Below are 20,788 nucleotides of genomic sequence, written 5' to 3'. Positions count from 1 at the left end.
CAGCCGGGTGGGTGGGTGCCCGGGAGTGGCACAGTGGAGTGAGTGCCAGGCCGGTTGGGGCCGGGAGGACAAGATCTGTGGACTCAGGAGGCCGCGTCTGAGGGTCAGGGTTCAAAGCCCGCCCAGGTGGGGAAGGGAACCCCCAGAAAGGCGGAAGTGGAGATGTGGCTCTCAACAGTAGAGCGCAAGTCCTGAAGAAGAACGCTCAGGGACAGTCCCCGACCCCGAGCCCAACACGAGGAGGTGTGGGCACCCGGGCGAGGCCGAGGCCTGGCGAGGGAAGGCAGGAGGGGGCGTGGGCAGCGAGGACAGCTGAGGTGGGACAAGGCCAGAGCGCCAGCCCAGGCCTGGCCAGGCAGGCTCGCCGAATGTTTATTGAACAGAAGCCACAGAAGAGCAATGGCGGCTCCGGGCCCCCTGTGGCGGGGATTCTGGGAAAGGCACTGAAGGCACGTGGCTGGCCATTGGCTCTCTGCCCTCCTCTGCCCTTGGGTTCCCAGGCTGGGCAGGGGCATGAGGGTGGACTGCCCTCACTTGCTCCACTGCAGGCCACCGGTCCTTCTCATAGTCTGACCACGGGTCGCCTCCACAGCCTGGCTCACACCTGAGGGATGGGGTAGGAGGCGCAGGCCGCGAGGCCGCACATGTTCTTCCCTCGCTCGATGAGGAAGTACCTGGGGGGGAGGGGGTGGGTGAGGCTTTTCTAGAATGTTCTGCCACTCCCTAAGCCCTGCCTTGGGCCCTGTGAATTCACTCAAAGACTGACCTTCCTCCCTCCCAGCCACCAAAGGAATCTCTTCCTCCCCAGTGACTCCCCCAAATCAGCTGGGGCTCCCAGCCAGGGGCTTGAACTCGGGGCTTCTGATGGGGATGGGGGAGGGGAGCTCTACTCCTGGAACCACGCCTCCACTTCCTGTGGTGTTTTTCTCCCCTGGTTAACTGGAGATAAGTGTCAGGTTTGTCTGCCTGGGCTGGCTTTGAACCAGGATCCTCATCTCTGCCACCCATGTGGCTGGCATGGCATGGTGTCCTGCTGCAACAGGAAGCCAGACCTCCCAGCAACAAGCTCCCGCCCCACAACACCTGATGGGACCCCCGGAAGCTGCTCACCCCTTGTCCCCCCAATAGGAACCCCAGGAGTTTTTCACAATCCAGTAGGGGACCCCGTTCTTCTCTCCATAACCGACAGCCAGGACAGCGTGGTTGACTTTATCTGGAGTCTTATGACAGGAAGTACTGGAACAAGGAAAAATGGCGGTCAGTGAGGAAAGGGCTAGAATGGCCCTCAGTGCTCATGGACTTTCCTGCCCGGGCTGGCTTTGAACCATGATCCTCAAATCTCAGCCTCCAGAGTAGCTGGGATTACAGGCGGGAGCCACCCCCCCCCCCAGCACAAATGTCTGCACGTCAGTTTCCTGCGCCAGTGGAAGCCACCTCAGTCGATGGCAGAGCTCTGGCTCAGGTGTGGCCCTGGTCCCCCCGGCTCACCTGGAGTACACCCCACTTTTATACATCATGAAGTCTTCCGTCACCTCGAAGGCAAAGCTCACAGGGTTGTAGAGGGCCACAGCCTCCACCATGGCCTCCTCGTCGTTCTGTGGTGGACAGGACAGACAGACACCCGCCCAGTCACCTTCCACCCACAGCCAAGGCAGCACTGGGGGAGGACCCCCCCCCATCCGACCCGGCCCTCCTGGCACAAAATCTGGTTGGAGGCTCAAGCTATGCAGCGCCTGACTAGCAGGCTGTGGTCGCAGGATGCCGGGACCCCAGGCCAGCCTGGCCCCCGGGTCAAGATGGGGAGGTCACAGTGAATTAGCATCAATAGACTTCAGGAATGTCCAGAAGGAACCGCATCACGTCTGCACACCTGCCCCTCATCTGCACGGCATCTTCACATCTGCCCCTCGTCTTCACACCTGCACTGCGCCTGCCCCTCGTCTTTACACCTGCACTGCGCCTGCCCCTCGTCTTCACACCTGCACTGCGCCTGCCCCTCCTCTTCACACCTGCACTGCGCCTGCCCCTCGTCTTCACACCTGCACTGCACCTGCCCCTTGTCTTCACCTGCTCCTTGTCTTCACACCTGCACTGCACCTGCCCCTCATCTTCACACCTGCACTGCACCTGCCCCTCGTCTTCACCTGCCCCTTGTCTTCACACCTGCACTGCACCTGCCCCTCATCTTCACACCTGCACCGCACCTGTGCCTCTGCACCGCACCTTCATATCTGCACATCTGCATTGTATGTGCACCACACCTGCACCTCATCTGCACATCTCTCCACCTCTCTCCAGCCCACCGCTGTCCCCTGCAGGGTCTCCAGGCCAGGACCGAGGGCTCCAATCAAGTTCTCGGGACGACAGCGGCCACAGCCCAGCCAGGGGAGTCTGTAGCCAGGGCCAGTGGCTAAGGCTGGTTGTGGCAGTGCCACTACTTCAGTTCAAATTCAGCCTCCACCTCCTGGCTGGACAGCCTCGGGCATATGGCGGCTACTGTGGGCCCAAGGCCTCTTCCCCTGGGTCTGCTCCTCATCTACATCAGGCGGCAGTGCGCTGCAGAAGCTGCTGGGACACTGGCAGGAGCAGGTGGGGAGGCTGAGGCTGCAGCAGGGCCCGGCCGCTCCACGACCTGACATCTCTCACAGGCTTCTGTCTTCTGGCGAATGGGGGTTTTGGTCTGCCCTTTTTTTTGTCTTTTTAATGGTACTGGGGTCTTCTCTCTGGCCTGGACGCAGGCAGGCTGGGTCACTCTACTGCTGGACCATGCCTCCAGAATCTTTTGCACTGGTGATCTGGAGACAGGATCTAGATATTTTATCCAGGAAGTCACCTGGACCACAATTCTATTTTATGCCTCTTGTAGTAGCTGGGCTGCCAAGTGCATGCCATCACTCCTGGCTATCATGGAGAAAGGGATCCAGCGACTTTTTTTTTTGCCTTGGCTGGTCTCCCACGCCACCATCCTCCCGGTGACAGCGTCTCACGCAGCGGGGACCCCTGCACCCCCTCACCGCATTTCCCAGACTAGAGACAGAAGCACCAGCCCTTCTGTGGGTGGAAGCAAGGCGTTCCACCCATCCGGGGCTTCGAGGCTGTCATCATGGCGGGGACACAGTGCCCCGCAGAGGAGACCCCGGCACTCACCAGCGTGATGTTGGCGACGTCCTTGACAAACGCGATGGCCTTCTGGGGCTGGAACTTACAGTCGCTGTTCTGTTCCAGACAGGCAGAGGGTGGAAGGCACGTGAGGGAGGGCTCAGCCCAAGACAGGGTCCGTCCACCCCAAAGTGAGCTAGCAACCCCCCCAGCCTGGCACCGACGCCATGCCTGTCATCCCAGCCACTGGGAGGCTGAGGTCTGAGGATTGCAGTTCAAAGCCAGCCTGGGCAGGAAAGTCCATGAGACTCTGATCACCAATGAACCACTAGAAAACTGGAAGTGGTGCTGTGGTTCAATGTGGTGGAGACTCAGCCTCCAGCAGAAGAGCTCAGGGACAGCGCCCAGGCCCTGAGTTCAAGCCCAGGCCTGGCATAAAAGAAGATGGCATCTCCCAAGCAGTAGTTACATGGCCTTGGTGAGAAGACGGCTGGGAACGGGCATCACTGGGCAGACAGCACAAGGCAGCATGGCCAGAAGTGGAGAGCAGTGGGTGGGAGAGTGCAGAGTGATCTTCTGATTGGTTGATGGGTGAGCTGACTGGTTGATGGGTGATGGTGATTGGTTGATGGGAGGTCAGGTGTGGCTGGGGCGGGACACGAGCCCCCAGAGACTCAGAACCAGGCTGGTATGCAGGGCAGTCAAGGCTGGAGCTGGAGGCCTGGCATCCTTCATTTTGGTGCCAGTCCTGGGGCTTAAACCCAGGGCCTCTTACTTGCATTTAACTTTTTTTTTTTGGCCAGGCCTGAGGCTTGAACTCAGGGCCTGAGCAATGTCCTTGGACTTTCTCAAGGCTAGAGCTCTACCACTTGAGCCACAGCACCACTTCCAGCTTTTTTCTATGTATGTGGCACTCTACCACCAGGCCACATTCCAGGCCCAACTCTAACGTGACTTTACCACTGGAGGTTGGGTGCTCCACCCCTTGAACCATCCCTCTACTTCTGGCTTTTTGCTGGGTCACTGGTGATAAAAGTCTTCCAGACTTAGCTGTGTGCACAGGTCTGAACTGCGATCCTCCCATCTCAGCCTCCGGAGTAGCTGGGAAGCCAGGCACGCATGCCCAGCTGTGCCTTCTGATGAGGAGCAGGGACAGTGCTGGGGGCCCTGGGGAGTCAGCAGGCTGCCTAGGGTGGGCCCAGGGGAGCAGAGGGAGGGGGGGCAGGGTAGGAGACAGGGTGCCGGTCCCCTATGTGGACAAGGGCTCAAGCCAGCAGAGACAGTTGTGAACGCTGGCGCCAGGGAGCAGCGGGAGGGAGGAGGCCATGGAGGATCGGGAGCGGAGGCCCCGGCGTTACCTTGCCCTTGTAGGGGTAGGTATCCTCTCCCATGATGCCCTTGTTGTAGAGAATGTACTCGAAGGCCTGGCTGGGGAGACCCCTAAGGAAAGAGCACACAGGTGAGGACCCCCAGCCCAGCCTCTGGGGCTGGCCGTCTGTCTCTGATACTATCCCAGCTACTCAGGAGGCTGAGACCTGAGGATCGCAGTTTGAGGCCAGCCTGCGCTGCCAAGTGAGGCCCGAGTGCCTCATCTCCATTTCAGCAGCCAAATGCTGGAACGGGGGTGCGTGGCTCAAGTGGTAGAGTACTAGCCTTGAGCAAAAGAAATAAATAAAGCTAAGCAAGGGCACCAGGCCCTGAGTTCAAGCCCCAGCACCAACTAAGAAAGATGGTGGATGTCTGCGTTTCTCCCTGTGTGCAGAGGGCCCTCAGCCAGGCGGCACCCTGGAAAGGGGATGGATTGCAGGAGGCAGTGGTGGCAGACAGGCCCAAGCATGGATGGAAGCCCTGCCTCAACCATTTGCAACCACTGGGGGGGGAGAAAGAGGGTGTCCTGGGGGAGGAACGTACCCCTGGCAGCCATGGTTGTTGAAGTCCTGGGCACAGTCCACCAGCTGCTGCTCGGCCTGGAAGAAGGAACACACCCCAGGGAGCCCCCGCCTAGCAAGGACTTGGCACAAAGATGCCAGCTGTCCCCCTCCCAGCTGGCACCCCGTATCCAGCTGGCATCATGTCCAGATGCCATGATGGACCGGGCATTGGTGCTCACGCCTGCAGTCCCAGCCACTCAGGAAAGTGAGACTGGAGGATCCAGGTGCAAAGCCAACCCAGGAAGGAAGAATCTGGGTGACTCGTCTCCCCAACCAATCACCAAAAACCTGCGGTGGAGCTATGGCTCAAGTGATGCAGCACCAGCCTTGAGCAAAAGAAGCTCAGGGACAGCGCCGAGGCCCTGAGTTCGAGTCCCAGCCTCGGTGGACCATGCCCTCTGGGTCACCATCTTACCAGGGACAGCATTTTGCCGCTGGCAATGGCCACAGCAGACTCCAGAGCTCCCGTGGTGGAGAAAGTCCAGCAGCTGCCACATGCTCCCTGCAGAGGCCAAAGAAAAGTCAGCGTGGGCCCAGTGCTGGACAGATTCCCAGACACGGTCAGCCCGGAGGGACGCAGAGCTGGGGCCCCACGACTTCCTGGAAAGTTAAAAAAAAAAAAAAAAAAAGCCAAGTGGTGCTGGTGGCTCCCGCCTGTCATCCCAGCTACTCAAGGGGCTGAGATCTGAGGATCCGGGTTCAAAGCCAGCCTAGGCAGGAAAGTCCCTGAGTCTCTTTAATTATCCTCCCCAAAGCCGGAAGTGGAGCTGTGACTCAAGAGGCCGAGAAACAGCCTTGAGTGGGAAATTCTAAAAGGACAGTGCAAAGGCCTGAGTTCAAGTCTCAGTACTGGCACATCTGTGTATACGTATGTGCACGCATGCAAACACACACAAATACATGTGTTCATATGCAAGGTTTTTTTGGGGGGGGGAACGGGGGGTCTAAAACAGGGGCTGGAGTTTGGTACCTGATGCTTTGGCTCACCAGCTGGTGATCCACCAACTACACCACGCCTCCACCCTCCCTAAAAGTTTTCTCATGCAGTTTTGGCCCTAAGCCAAGACTAGGTGAGAAGGAAAGCTTCCGGAGCTCAGAGGTCAGGCTCTTCCTGAAGGTCACTCAAGGGCCACACACGGAGGGACCCAAATCCAGACCTGACCAGTGAGTGAAGGGCTAGAATGCAGAAAAGGTGTTGGGCTGCAGGCCTGCAGGGGGTGCTGTGCCCGCCGTATCCTCCTCTCTGCCTGGGACAAGCTGGACTGGCTTCCGCCTCGGGCCCTCTGGAGCCCTGCAGGACTGGGCAGGAATGGATCCTAGTTGGGCACAGGATGCCCATTTACCATGACAGCCAACTCACAGGTAAATGGAGGTACCGGGAGGGGGAGAGGGGAGGGAGCCAGGTGTCAATTTCAGGCGTGTGTGTGTGTGTGTGTGTGTGGTGTGTGTGTACACTGGGACTTGAACTCAGAGCCTGGGCACTGTCCCTTAGGTTTTCCACTCAAGAAAGGTGCTCTACCACTTGGGCCATATCTCCACTTCTGGCTTTTTGCTGGTTCACTGGAGAAAAAAAAATAATCTCCTAGACATTCAAACAATGACCTTCCTGAAGTGCCGGGATGACAGCCGGGAGCCATCAGCGGTGGAATTTTCATAAAGCAGCCACTTGCCCAGCCTTGCCAAGGAAGACGGCTGGAGGAGGGGACCTGGCCGCCGGGGTGATCTGAGGCTTGGTCCCCACCGATGTGGCTGTCAGGAGAGGAACGCCCAGGCTGGTGTGCATACCTGGTTCTTCACTGGGGAGACAAATTTTCCTTTTGTCCGCCAGTCCACGGAGGGTGGATAGGGACCCGTCCCCCGCAAGTAGTTGCTTTTGGTGGCTGAGCAATTCTGGAACAACCGAATATATTATGTTCAGGAAAAAGGACACAAAAAATACTGTTTCCACACACACACACACACACACACACACACACACACAATGTATGTGGTACCGAGGAATTGAGCCCCAGTCTTCCTGCATGCGAGGCAAGCACTCTACCTCTGGGCTAAACTCCCGGCCCATAAAATAATACCTTTTGTCTTCCTTCTTCTCCTTCCCAGAGTGTAATTAAAATGGAATTACCAAGTGGAATTCCTGGTGATTCCTGCCTACCATTCTAGATAGTCAGGAAGCTGAGATATGAAAGTTCAAAGCCAACCTGAGCAGAAAAGTATGCGAGATTTATTTTTTTCTTCTTCTATGGGTCATGAGGCTTGAACTCTGTCCCTGAGCTCTTCAGCTCAAGGCTACCACCCTACCCTTGAGCCAAGCCATACATCCTGTTTTCTAGAGGTTAATTGGAGATAGAAGACTCAGGTTCTTCTGTGCCTGGGCTGGCTTTGAACCTTGATCCTCACATCTCAGCCTCCTGAGTAGCTAGGATTACAGGCGTGAGCCACCACGTCCAGCTTTCATTTTTTTTTTTTTTGGTTGGTTGTGGGGCTTGAACTCAGGACCCGGACATTGTCTTTGAGCTTCTTTTGCTCAAGGCTAGTGGCTCTAGCCCTTGAGCCACAGCGCCACTCCCAGTTTTCAGGTGGTTAAGTTGGAGGTAAGAGTTTCACAGGCTTTTTAGCTCAGCCTAGCTATGAACTGCCGTCCTCATATCTGGATTGCTTTTCAGTGAATCACACCTACCTGAGGTAATGTCCAAAGGTATTTTTGTTTGATTTCAGCAAAGCTCATGTCTGAAAATTGGTTGAGTGCCACTGAAAGAGAAGCAGAGGAGGTTGAGAGGCACCTCAAAGTGGCTGATAATAATGAGGGGCTGGGAGCGTGGCCCAGTGGTAGAGTACTTGCCTAGCATGCACAAAGCCCTGGGTTCGATTCCTTAGCACCACATACACAGAAAAGGCTGGAAGTGGCTTTGTGGCTCAAATGACAGAGCAAATGACCTTGGGCAAAAAAGTGTCCAAGGACAGTGTGGCAGGCCCTGAGTTCCAGCCCCAAAACTGGCAAAAAAAAAAAAAAGAAAGAAAGAAAATAATGAAGCCCTTTGTTCACTCATATTGCTTGTAGACTACTAATTAATTTCTTTGGGGGGTGCAGATACTGGGGGCCTTGAATTCAGGGTCTCATACTTTTTCCCCCTTTTTTTGCCAGTCCTGAGGCTTGAATTCTGGGACTGAGCACTGTTCTTGGGCTTTCTCAAGGCTAGAGCTCTACCACTTGAGCACCACTTCCGGCTTTTTCTGTGTATGTGATACTGAGGAATTGAACCGGGACTTTTGTGCATGCTAGGCAAGCACTCTACCACTAGGCCAAACTCTCTGCTCAAGGGTCTCATACTCTTACTTGGCTTTTCCCACGCAAGGCTGGCGCTCTACCATTTAAACCACAGCTCTACGTCTAGCTTTTGGCTGGTTCATTGGAGATAAGAGTCTCACAGACTTTTCTGCCCAGGCTGGCTTTGAACCATGATCCTGAGATCTCAGTCTCTTGGGTAGTTAGAATAACAGAGGTGAACCACCAGCGCTTGGCCTGAGTCTGTGTGGCTGACACCCCCAAATCCCTGAGTGGGTTCTGAGCTGCTCGCGCCCTGGAGGAAGGGTGACCCCTGCCCCCCAGTACTTTTGAAGGTGTGGTTCCCTTCGTTGTGGGCGTTGATCTTCCGCCAGTTGCTGGTGAAGGTCTGGAGCCTGCGTGGGTATTCCTCCGCGCTGTATGTCTTCTGATGCTGAGACAAGACAGGCCAGTAAATCACGGGAAGCTTACCAGGCAGGGGTGGGAACCCGATCTTCCCCTCTACCATCCCTATCGAGTCACATCCGTGTCCCGGGGGCGGGGGGGGGGGGGGGGGGGGCGGTGCTCCTTGACTCTACTGGCAGCTCCAGGAAGTCACAAAGCAAGTGGCCCATTTCCCCAGCCACCAGCCACTTCCCCCCGACACCAGAGACCCGTGGCCGGGAATCCAGGCCTGGAGGACACACCTGCCAACAGCCGCAGCTGGGGACAAAGCACAGGTGCCGAGCCAAGGAAACTCCACCACTGTCCCCAAGCACCCCCCCCCGACACACACAAGAGATCCCCACCTTCCTTTATCACCACCCTCATCATCACTGTAACCATCACCATCTCCTCAATCATCATCATCATCATCATCATCATCATCATCATCATCGTTTTTGTGCTGGTTCTGGGGCTTGAATTCAGGGCCTGGGTGCTATTTCGAACTCTTTTTCTCAAGGCTGGAGCTCTACCACTTGAGCCACAGCTCCACTTCCAGCTTTTTTGGTGGTTCATTGGAGATAAGAGTCTCGTGGACTTTCCTGCCTTGGCTTTCCTTTCCTGGCTTGGAACTGTGATCCCCGGATCTCGGCCTCCTGAGTAGCTAGTACACAGGCTTGAGCCTGTCTACAAAGGTGCTTCGAGCACAAAATAAAGAAATCTCTCTCTCTCTTTCTCTCTCTGACAGTGCTGGGGCTTGAACAATAGTTCACAAGGCCACATTCCCAGCCTCCCTCCCTCCTTCTCTCTCTCTCTTTTTAATTGCCCATAGTGAGACTTGAACTCAGGGCCTTGGCACAGTCTTTGAGCTTTTTCGCTTAAAGCCAGGATAGCCCTTTACCGATTAGAGATTGAGCTACACTTCCCCTTTTGGCTTTTTGTTGACTAATTAGATGCAAGAGTGTCACAAACTTTTCTGTCCGGTCTGGCGTCAAACCTCCATTGCGAGATCTCAGCTTCCTGAGCGGTTAGGATTGATTACAGAATTGAGCCACTGTGCCTGGCTGTGAATCTCGACTGAAAAGGCTTCCAGCCACCCTGGGAGCAGGGGTGGGGGGAAGAGAAAAGGTGGGGGGGGGCTGCAATTTTAGAACTTTCTTAGGGTTTGGAGATCATGAATTTTGAAAGTCCCTAGTGTGGGACCCCTCCATCTGTTCTTTCAAATCTGGAATTGTTTGGTTTAATAACAGGAAACTTGTGACATAAAAAAAAACTTCAAAAAGAGGAAGGTAGGCACCAACCTGCACCATCCAAGACTTGAAGTGAAACTTCTCTGTGAAGAAAGAAAATTAAAATTAGAACTGAGTCACCATGCTGGGGCCTTCAGGGCACCTTTAAGACAACATAAAATACCACAGATAATGTTATTTAATTCTGAATGCAAAAATGGAACTCAATCATGGTTTGATACCCTACGGTAATTTTGAAAAATAGGAATTTTTATTTGGAGCTTGAACTCAGGGCCTGGGCACTGTCCCTTGGCTTCTTTTTGCTCAAGGCTGGCACTCTCCACTTGAACATTTGCTCTTTATTTTTTGTTGTTTCTTTGCCATTTCTGGGGCTTGAACCCAGGGCTTGAATGCACTCCCTGAGTTTTTTCACTCCAGGTTGGTGTTCTACCACTTGAGCACCTCTACTTGCAGCTTTTTGCTGGCTCATTGGAGATAAGAGTCTCACAGACTTTCCTGCCTGGGCTGGCTTCGAACTGGGATCCCCAGTTTCCTGAGGAGCTGGGATGGCAGGTGTGAGCCTGCACACATTTACATCCGTGGGTTCAGGGGATGAGGAGAAGGGGCTTTTGGAAACAAAGGGCCTCCAATGCCGTCCCGGGGATCCCCCCTCTTTCCACATTCTTGGGGGTCACGCCCCAGGATATACATCATTACTCTTCAACATTTCAATCTTCTTTTTATGGCTCCAGAAACCATGCTGGGGTCACTACCCCTGGGTAGGCGTCTCTCCCCTAAGGAACCCCTGAGCAGGATTTCAGGGGGTCCCCAGTTCTGGTGTAGGGGCCCAACACAGCAGTTGCCCTCATCTGGCCTCCAGTGAGGGCCCAGGTTTGCAGCAGGTTAGAGCTAACCTCTGCCTCTGGGGGTTTCCAAAGAGCAAGTGACACTAAAAGCCCCTCTTTTTTGATCAGTTGTGGGACTTGAACTCAGGACCTTGGCCCTGTCCCTGCGCTCTTTAGCTCAAGGCTAGTGCTCTATCTATCTGTTGATCCACAGTGCCACTTCTGGTTTTCAGGTGGTTCATTGGAGATAAGAGTCTCAAGGACTTTTGTGTCCCAGCTAGCTTTGAATTGTGACCCTCATCTCTCAGCCTCCTGAGTAACTAGGATTAGAGGCATTAGCCACCAGTACCAACATGTGAGGGCAAGACAACCGTTCTGATAGATGAGGTTTCTTAGGGTTTAGTGGAGGAAGGCAGGCACTGGTGGTACACACCTGTGATGCCAGCTACTCAGGAGGCTGAGAACCTGACAATGACAACAATGACATTTCAGAGCCAGCCTTGGATATCAATGAGACTCTTTTTTTTTTTTTTTTTTGGTCAGTCATGGGACTTGAACTCTGGGCCTGGGTGCTGTCTCTGAGCTCTTCAGGTCAAGGCTATGTCTCTTGAGCTACAGCACTACTTCCAGTTTTCTGGTGGTGAACTGGAGATAAGAATCTCACAAACGTTAGCGGACGTTAGTGCCCCCGGCTGGTCCTCAAATTTCAGCCTCCTGATTAAGATTATAGGTGTGAGCCACTGGCGCCTGGCGGGTGAGACTCTTATCTCCAACGAAGCACCAGAAAAACCAGAGGTGGAACTGGGACTCAAAGTAGTGGAAGGGCTACCCTTGAGCACAAGAGCTCAGGGGCTGTGCCCAGGTCTTGAGTTCACGATTAATCAGGGCTGGGAGTTTGGCCTAGTGGTTAAAGTGCTTGCCTAGCATGCATGAAGACCCAGGTTTGATTCCTCGGTACCACATACATAGAAAAAAGCCAGAAGTGGTGCTGAGGCTCAAGGGGTAGAGCTCTAGCCTTGAGAAAGTCCAAGGACAGTGCTCAGGCCCTGAGCTCAAGCCCAGGACTGGCAAGGATAAAATAAAATAAAAATAAAAAACCAAATTCCAATGTTCATAAATAAACATCCATTAGTCCAACCCCCCTGTGGGTTCATTAACCTGCCGTGCTCGACGGCTCTCCTTCCTCCAAAGCGGCTGAACGGTGACCTCAGGGACAGAGCTACACATTTACTCGCTGGTCTTGACGGCGCGTTGCCAAGCCCGGCGTCACCCAGCCCTTCCTGGCCGGCGGAGAGCCGGGGCGCAGGGGGGCCGGGCCCGGGGCTTTCCCTCCGGGGTCGGTGCAGGGGGGACGGGGAGGGGTCTGCCGGGACGGCTCGGCCTGGAGAGCGCGGCGCCCGGCCGGCTGGATCTTCCACCCCGGGGGGCCTCGCCGCCCCGGCGTCCCCGGAGCTCGAGGCTCGGCGCCAGCTCCGGGGGAGCCGCCCTGCTCCCCGTCCCTCCCCGCACGCGCCGCCCCCCTGGGCCTGCGGAATGCCCGCCCTGGGACCTGGACAGCCCCTGCGCTCCGGGCCTACCTAGGGAGTTGACCGACAGCGCGGCGGCGGCGCGGGCCGGGGCCAGGAGCCCGAGCCCGGCGCAGAGCAGCGGCAGCGCGATCCACATGGCGGTGGCGGTGGCGGTGGCGGCGGTGGCGGCGGCGGCAGCGCACACTGGCCTAGGCTGCGGGAGCGGGCGGGGAGGGGCCGAGTGGGGGCGGAGCCTCCCGAGGGCGGGGCTAGCCTTTGAGCCAATGGAGCTGGAGGCGGGGGGCGGGGCCCCGTCTTGTGGGCGGAGCGAAGCGGGGGCGTGGCCAGAGGTTTGAGTCGAGGTGGGGCGTCATGGGAGTGTGGGCGGGGCCGGGCGGGGGGGCGGGCGCCTCGGGAGCGGGGCCCTGGCTCCGGGTGGGCGGGGCTCCGGGCGTTGCGGGGCTGGGGGGGTGCAGTGGGTGGGGGGGAGACAGGGCCCGCCGGCCCTGGGGCTGCTCTCTGGATTCGAACTCCAGGACGTGGAAGGCGAGGGTCTTAGCTGCTGCTCCCCATCCCCGCCTCCCTACCCCGCCTTGGCTTGCCCTCCCCGACCTCCCCCCTCCCCGCCCCCTCGGCTGGGGTCTGGGCCTCGGAGGACCTGGTGGGAGGACCTGGGAGAGGACCCGGCGGTGGAGGACCCGGCGGTGGAGGACCCGGCGGTGGAGGACCCGGCGGTGGATTTTGATCTGCGAGGCTCTGCAGGTGGCAGAACCGGAGGCGGGGCGTGTGCGCTGGCCGCCGGCCCGGAGCCGCCCACTGCCTGCCCGGGAAGAATGGGGCGCGGCGCCCGCCGGTCCAGGGTCCTTCCTGGTGAGTGTGCGTGCGTGTGTGTGTGTGCGTGTGTGTGAGTTTGTGTGTCTGTGCGTGTGTCTGTGTGTGCGTGTGCGGGTGTGTCTGTGTGTGCGTGTGTGTGTCTGTGTGTGCGTGAGTGTGCATGTCTGTGTGTGAGGGTGTCTGTGTGTGTGCGTGTGTATCTCTGTGAGTGTGTGTGTGAGTTTGTGTGTCTGTGTGTGTCTGTGTGTGTGTGTGTGCGCGCGTGTGCGTGTGTATCTCTGTGTGTGAGTGTGTGTGTGCATCTCTGGTGTGAGTGTGTGTGCGTGTGTATCTCTGTGTGTGAGTGTGTGTGTGTGTATCTCTGTGCGTGTGCGTGTGCCAGTACTGGAGCTTGTGCGCAGGGCCTGAAGGCCGCCCCTAACTCTTTTGATCAAGACTGTCCTCAACCACTTCATCCTCTTCTGTATTTTTTTTGCTGGTTCTCTGGAGATGAGAACCCCAGACTTCCCTGGCCTGTGTTGGCTTAAACATCGGTCCTCAGAGCTCAGCCTCCTGAGTAGCTGGGGTTAGAGACACCAGCCACCAACGCCTGCCAACGCAGTATTTTTTCTGCCAGTCCTGGGCTTGAGCTCAGGGCCTGAGCACTGTCCTTGGACTTTCTCAAGGCTGGAGCTCTACCACTTGAGCCTCAGCACCACTTCCAGCTTTTTCTATATATGTGGTACCAAGGAATTGAACCCGGGGCTTCATGCATGCTAGGCAAGCACTCTACCACTAGGCTAAATTCCACACCCAGGATTTTTTGTTTTTAGTTGTATTTTACTGTTGGGAGAATGTATAGAAGGGTTACAGTTACATTTGTAAGGTACTGGGTGTATTACTTCTGGAACATTCGAAGCCCTTCTCATGTTTTTGTCTCTCTTTCCCTCTTCCCACCCCCTCCCAATCATCTTGTTTCCCCTTTCCTATTTCAAATAAACAAAGGAATATACAATATAGTAGGTAACAAAGTCAGCTACAGTAACTACATGAGATTAACCATAAGGAGGCAGGATTTTTGATTGGGTCCCTTTCCTGAGTGGCGCCCGGTGTCGTCCGTTCAGGCTGCACTCTCAGTCAGCTAGTGAGCCATGCCGTAAACGGATACTCTGCGATGTCTTTCATCCATAAACAGTGTGAACCATTCACTGGGGTATTCTGAAGTAGGCTTTGGGGTAGATGATTCTGCTCAATTGTGGGCTAAGGTAGGTGTCCTCAACACCCTTAAAACAGGCAAAACTATAAGGTATCAGTGTCTCGTTCCTGTAATCCCAGCTATACTCAGGAGATTTGAGAGCTGAGCCAGATCAAAGCCAGCCTGGACATGAAAGTATGGGAGATTCTTATCTCCAATTAAACACACGCACACACACAGTGCCAGAAGCTCTAGGACAGTGCTCAGGCCTTGAGTTCAAGCCTAGAACTGGCAAAACAAAACAGGCTTAAGCTATTGAGGTGAGTAAGTTGGGTGTAGGAAGTACAGATTTCACTTGGGATTTTTCATTCATTCTTCATTGTGCCAGTATGGGGATTTGAACTCATGACCTCACACTCTGATTTGCCTTTTTTTCTGCTCAGGGCTGGCATTTTACCTCTCCAAGACATCTCCACTTTTCTGATGGATTGGAGATAAGCATATCGGGACCTTTTCTGTCTGGCCTGGCTTTGAATTTCAATCCTGAGATGGCAGCTTCTTGATTAGCTAGGATTATAGGGGTGAGCCACCAATCCTGCATCCAAAAAGTTCATTATTTGTCTATATTTTCTATGGTTTGAACTCAGAGCCTTACTGTCTTTCTTGGCTTCTTTCTTTCTTTCTTTTTGGGACAGGCCCTGGAGCTTAAACGCAGGGCTTGGGTGCTGTTCCTGAATGTTTTAGCTCGAGAAGTGCTCTACCACTTGAGTCCCAGCGCCAATCTGGTGATTAATTGGAGATGAGTCTACCCGCAGCTGGCTTTGCATAGCAGTCCTCAGAATGACCTCCAGTGGTGAATTCAGCTGTGGGAGGAGCATTGGCACAAGGTTCCTGGGCTCTGGGAGAAACCCCAGGGCTGGCAGAAGGCTGAAGGACGAGAGCAGCAGCGCAGAGGGAGCTGTTTCTGGGTCATGCGTCATTTGTTCAAAGTGTGGAAATGAATTGCCCAGTAAACAAATGCCATTGGTAATGGCATGATAAGATCCCATTAGGACCTGACTGCATGGAATGGAATTCAGCTGGTCCCGGAGGGAAACTGGGTGGATTCCCACTGTAGATCCTTTCGTCTGAAGCCTGTGGGTGAGTTCCTGCATGGGCCACTGGGTAATTATTATTATTATTGTTGTTGTTATTCTTTGCGCCAGTTCTGGGGTTTGAACTCAGGGCCTGAATGCTGTTCCTGAGCTTCTTTTGTAAGGACTGGTGTTTTACCATTTGCACCATAGCTATTTTTTTTTTTTGCCAGTCCTGGGCTTGAGCTCAGGGCCTGAGCACTGTCCTTGGACTTTCTCAAGGCTAGAGCTCTACCACTTGAGCCTCAGCACCACTTCCGGCTTTTTTCTATGTATGTGGTACCAAGGAATCGAACCCTGGTCTTCATGCATGCTAGGCAAGCACTTTAACCACTAGGCCAAACTCCCGGCCCTCTAGCTATTTTTTTTTTTAAAGTATTTTATTGGAACTAAGAATTGCACAGATTTCCTGCCGAGGTGGACTTTGAACCATGATCTCTGATCTCCATCTTCTCAGGAGCTAGGATGACAACTGAACCACTAATGGAAATCTCATTTCATTATCTTCCTGGTCTTCTTTACTCTGCCTCTGGCATACTTTATTTTTGGTCATCATGGGGCTTGAACTCAGAGCTGAGTGCTCTCCCTGAGCTCTTTTGCTCAAGGCTAGTGCTCTACCACTTTGAGCCATACTGCCACTAGTTGTTTTTTTTGTTGTTGTTTTTGTTTTTTTATTGACAAGACACTGTAGTGTCAATTTTATCAAGAACATTTTAAGCTTAATATACATTTCCAAAATCTTCATATTACAATGTATCAAAAGCAAAATGTACATATATGATCTCACATTCCATAGCAAGTTCAAATTGCCAATTGCAGGTAAGATAGCAAGTTCCAAGCTACATGTACTCATAAAACTATACGTAGTACTTTAGACAAAAATGAGTTTTAGCACTTAAGAACATGGTGCTTTTATCAGAGATGTCTTTTTTTCCCCATCAGTAATTTAATCAAGGGTGATTCTAACCTTGTGACCGCTATTATGAGCAAACCAAAGGTGGTTGATGCTGGATCCAGTAGCAAATTCCAATCTGTACTACCCTCCAAACAATGTCTGACTGCCTTCAGTCACCAGAACTTTCACATGGAAGAACTGACTCCACTTTGAGGACTGCAGCACTCATTGCTGGGCTTGTACCAAAGGCACACCATGGCATGCACCAAAAGCGTTCTTCCTTCAGCTCCCAGGACAATGTCCTTGTGAACACAACCAAGTCCTGTTCAAACCCCTCAGTTCTGGTACATCTGAGCACACCTCTCTCCTTTTCAACTAGCATGCTTCATACAGTACATTAGAAACTAGAAATGGCACCAACTATAATACTCCCAAGATTTTTAACATTTACGTTGCCAGTGATCTAAAAATGTATCTCTATTTGGCTGAGATATCCAGTTATTCTTATCCAGAGAATCAAAGTAGAGAAAAACCTGTAACTGATACTTTTGACCTCTTAAATGTGCACAGCTAAGAGAAAAATAAAAGTGCTACTCTGGCATCCAAGTAGTCAAGGAGTTTTATAATCCTGAACCACTATTCAGAACGCAGTTTGGGTTTTACATAATTTCCAGTTGTAATAACACCAACTCAGATTAAGAAGTGATCTTCAGGAATCCTAAGATTTCTGGCACTAAGCTAGGCCCTGGTCATTCACACCTGCACTTCCAGCTAGCTACTCAGACCTGGAGGATTGAGGTTTGAAGCCAACCGACACAGCAAGCCTCCCATCTTCCATCAACCAGCATGTCACTAGTTTTTTGAGTGGTTCATTGGAAGTAAGACTCTCATAGGGACTTTCCTGCCTGGACTGGCTTTGAACCGCCATCCTCAGATCTCAGTCTTCTTAAGTAGATATGAAGACAGGTATGAGCTATCAGTGCCTGGCTATTTTAATTTTGGACTGTATTTTATTTTCTGAGGTACTGGGGCTTGAACCCAGGACGTTGTACTTGCTAGGCAAGTGCTCTGCCACTGAGCTACATCCCAGCCCTATTTTTTTTTTTTTTTCTGTTTCCAGGATATTTTAATTTCACCAGTGCACACTCTGGCTCTGTCATTGGAGCCTTAGGCTACAGGTTCAACCCCAGGACTGGATGGTGTCTTGAATGTCAGGTTTGACCTTTTGCTCCAATGCCACCAAATACAGACAGCAATGCAGACAAAGACAACAATGGCAGGGAGAATGGGACAGAGCCATGGGTAATGGTGGTGGTGGAGGTTTAAATAGGTCAGGGGCGGGGCCTGCATAATTGAGCAGTCCCAGGCAAAGTGTGATTGGTGGATGAAGGGGTCTGGTTCCTTAGAGGTCACTGTTTGTATTGGGTGGTTTGGGAGACTGCTCTGCTACTCGGGCCACACCCCCCTGCATCTATACTCCTTGCTTTTAATGTTTTTGTTTTTGTTTTTTTTGCCAGTCTTGGAGCTTGAATTCCTGGGCGCTGTCCCTGAGCTTCTTTTGCTCCAGACCAGTGCTCTACCGCTGTGAACCACAGTGCCAGTTCCCATTTTTTTTGGTGGTTCACTGGGGATGAGTCTTATGGACTTTCCTGTCCAGAGTGGCTTTGAACCTTAAACCTTTTTTTTTTTTTTTCCAAATTTTTGCCAGTCCTGGGCTTGACCTCAAGGCCTGGGCACTGTCCTTGGGCTTTCTCTAAGCTCTACCACTGGAGCCACAGCACCAGTTCTAGCTTTTTCCTGTGTATGTGGTACAGAGGAATCGAACCCAGGGCTTTGTATACACGAGGCAAGCACTCCACCACGAGGCCAAAATCTCAAATCATAAGCTTCCTGAGTAACTGGGTGGTGGGTGTGAGCCACCAAACTCTCTGGCTACTGGGGTTCTTCAAAGGCTGGAGTTGGGGCCTCGTCACCCAGGACCCCAGGGGTTTGGTTGGCATCCATTACTGTCCAGTCTGCCTGGATAGACCAATGAAAACCATCAGAGGCTACCATTTACCCTGAGATAGAATAGATTTATTAGCAAGAGGTAATCAGGAAACATATATTTTTACAAAAATGGAAATTTCTTTTTTTTTTTTTTTTCTCTCCAAACAAGCTGTCAGTTGAAGTACTGGAGGACTGGACAGAATTCTCAGGCTGCTAGGTATTGCTTACAGCGTGGCCGTCTGTCTTTTGTCCTGGAGCCTGCCTGCCTCCAGGGGGGATGTGTGTTCTCTGTACTGTACAATGTAAAAAAAGAAGGATAATATTCACAGAATAAGCAACTAGGCTTCTCTATTCCTGCCAAGGCGTCGAGGCAGGGCTACAGGAGACGGAAGCCCCAAGACCCAGGCATCTCCTAGCCCTGCCAGGAGCAGCAGGGGACATTGGGACGTACGTACCCCCCTTCCAGGGGACACCGGGTAGGGGGGTCCCCCAGAGCTGTCTTGACTCGTTGATGGTGGCCACACTGTGTTCCCTGCCCTCACGGGCCTCTGGGGTGATGGGGTGTGGGTCTCCTTCTGATCAGGTTCCTGGGACAAAGACAGACGGGGAGGGGGCGGGGGGAACTAGGAGTTTTGGTGTGTGTGTGTGTGTGTGTATGTGTGTGTGTGTGGAGAAACCTGTGGATTTGGGCCGAAAAGCTGCTTCACAAAGTAGGGTCACCGTCAATGACGACTCGGGGTATGGCCTTCCCCTCCCCCACCCCCACCCCCAGGTGTGACAAGTACACAGAACATGCTGGAAGACAGCCTGCCCCCCCTCCTCCCTCCCTCCCCGAGGGGCTGCCAGGGGAGGGGCAGCAGTTTGAAGAGCAGGCACTGCAGGAGGGGGGGCTGGGCTTTGGGGGCTTTTGAAGTTCCTATTCCAGCTCTACAGGAATCTAAGGAGCAGGATAGATCGGAAGTCTTGAAGAAGCAGAGACTTGGAGGAGGCGAGCCCGGAGACACCGGAGGAATGTATGTACAGCGCGGAGTCACTAGCAAGCGTCTTGGAGCGGCCTGCGGCCCGCACCGCCTCAGGTGGGGAGCTTGGGTTCCAGGCGGAGAGAAGACTCGTACAGACTTTCTTCATCCAAAACCACAGACTGGTCCAGTAGATACTGGGTTACCTGGAGAAAGGCAGAGGGCAGACAGCTGGGTGGCGTGGGTACGCCTGCCACCCTGGTGGCTCAGGAGCTGAGGGCTAAGGACCATGGTTCAAGGCCAGTTGGGGCAGAAAAGTCCACGTGACTCTTTGAAATGAATGAATTCTTGTGCTGGTACTAGGGCTTGAATGCAGGCTTGAGTTTGAACTCTGGGCCTGGGCGCTGTCCCTGGATCCACAGCCCTACTTCCTGTCTTTAAGGCCCGGACTGGCTTTGAACCTCCATCCTCAGATCTCAGCTTCCTGAGCAGCTAGGATTGCAGGCGTGAGCCACCATGCACGGCCTGGCTTTTTTTTTTTTTTTTGGGGGGGGGGTGCTTAATTATAGTTAAGAATTTCTTGGACTTTCTTGACCAGGCTGGCTTTGAACTTCTAATCTCAGATCTCAGCCTCCTGAGTGGCTGGAAGGTGTAAGCCATCAACGCTCTGCTCTGTGAGAGTCTTATCTCTAGTCAGGTAGCAAAAAGTCAGAAATGGAGCTGTGGCTCAGTTGGTAAAACACCAGCCTGGACTATAAAAGCCAAGTAAAAACATGACTTTGTCATTCTTCTGAAAGCGGCCAGAGAAAAAGCCTGCAAGTCTGTTCCTTTGTTGATTTACTTATTTTGATGTTGGTCCTGGGATTTGAACTCGGGGCCTTTCCTTCTTGTTAGATTTTAGTTTTACCTCTTGAGCCACAGCTCCACTTCCGACGTGGTTCTCACCTGAAGCAGAGGAGGAGAAACCTCCCTGACACCCCGGCCACTCACCTTGGCCTGGTGCTCTATTTTGTACGCCGTTTGCTGGAACTGACGAATCTCCCTGATGATGTGGGATATCTGTGGAAGGGAGAGGGTGTTGACAGTTACACCAATGACGGAGCCTTCTTCACCCAGGGTTCTGGGGCCCCCAGTATGCCTCTCGCCCTGGGGACACCAGACAAAATGAATGGAAACACACTTGTATTGCATTTTCTTTTTTTTGGTGTCAGCATGAGGGTTTGAACTCAGGGCCCTGGGTGCTGTCCTTTAGCATCTTCTATCACTTTAGCCATAGCTCCACTTCAGCTTTTTGCTGGTTCATTGGGGATGAAGAGTCTGTGGACTTTTGTGTCTGGCCTGGCTTCGAACCTGAATCCTCAGATCTCAGCCTCCTGAGTAGCTGGGATGACAGGCATGAGACATAGATGCCCAAGCTGGGACATACTTAGCACCGAGGGTCCAGGACCCTGCGTGATGCCGGCCTCCTGTTCAGGACAGTGAT

General features: G+C 53.5%; 2 protein-coding genes across 3 annotated transcripts in view; both read right to left on the bottom strand.

Annotated features, from left to right (window-relative positions):
* Positions 1-317: 317 nt before the first annotated feature.
* On the bottom strand, positions 318-12,531 carry Ctsh (cathepsin H). Its single transcript, XM_090321369.1, has 12 exons — positions 12,391-12,531; positions 10,041-10,072; positions 8,644-8,749; positions 7,711-7,781; positions 6,816-6,920; positions 5,446-5,532; positions 5,011-5,066; positions 4,458-4,539; positions 3,148-3,216; positions 1,489-1,595; positions 1,111-1,236; positions 318-674 (listed from the first exon to the last, which is right to left on the bottom strand). The coding sequence occupies exons 1-12, from the start codon at positions 12,476-12,478 to the stop codon at positions 599-601; spliced, it is 1,005 nt and encodes a 334-aa protein (XP_090177495.1). The 5' UTR covers positions 12,479-12,531; the 3' UTR covers positions 318-598.
* A 5,880-nt stretch (positions 12,532-18,411) lies between these two features.
* Rasgrf1 (Ras protein specific guanine nucleotide releasing factor 1) overlaps positions 18,412-20,788 on the bottom strand; it is a 61,088-nt gene continuing 58,711 nt past the window's right edge. For both annotated transcript variants that reach the window (XM_090321785.1, XM_090321786.1), the window contains exons 26-27: positions 20,296-20,364; positions 18,412-19,511 (exon numbers count right to left, since the gene is read on the bottom strand). In XM_090321785.1, coding sequence (XP_090177911.1) covers positions 19,419-19,511; positions 20,296-20,364 — 162 coding nt within the window. In that variant the 3' untranslated portion in view covers positions 18,412-19,418. The remainder of the gene's footprint in view (positions 19,512-20,295; positions 20,365-20,788) is intronic.

The sequence above is a fragment of the Megascapheus bottae genome, chromosome 30 (assembly GCF_031878675.1).
Source record: "Megascapheus bottae isolate mThoBot1 chromosome 30, mThoBot2.hap1, whole genome shotgun sequence".
Taxonomy (NCBI): Eukaryota; Metazoa; Chordata; class Mammalia; order Rodentia; family Geomyidae; genus Megascapheus; species Megascapheus bottae.
Note: the sequence above shows the minus strand (reverse complement) of the source record. Positions and strands in the feature narration are given on the sequence as shown.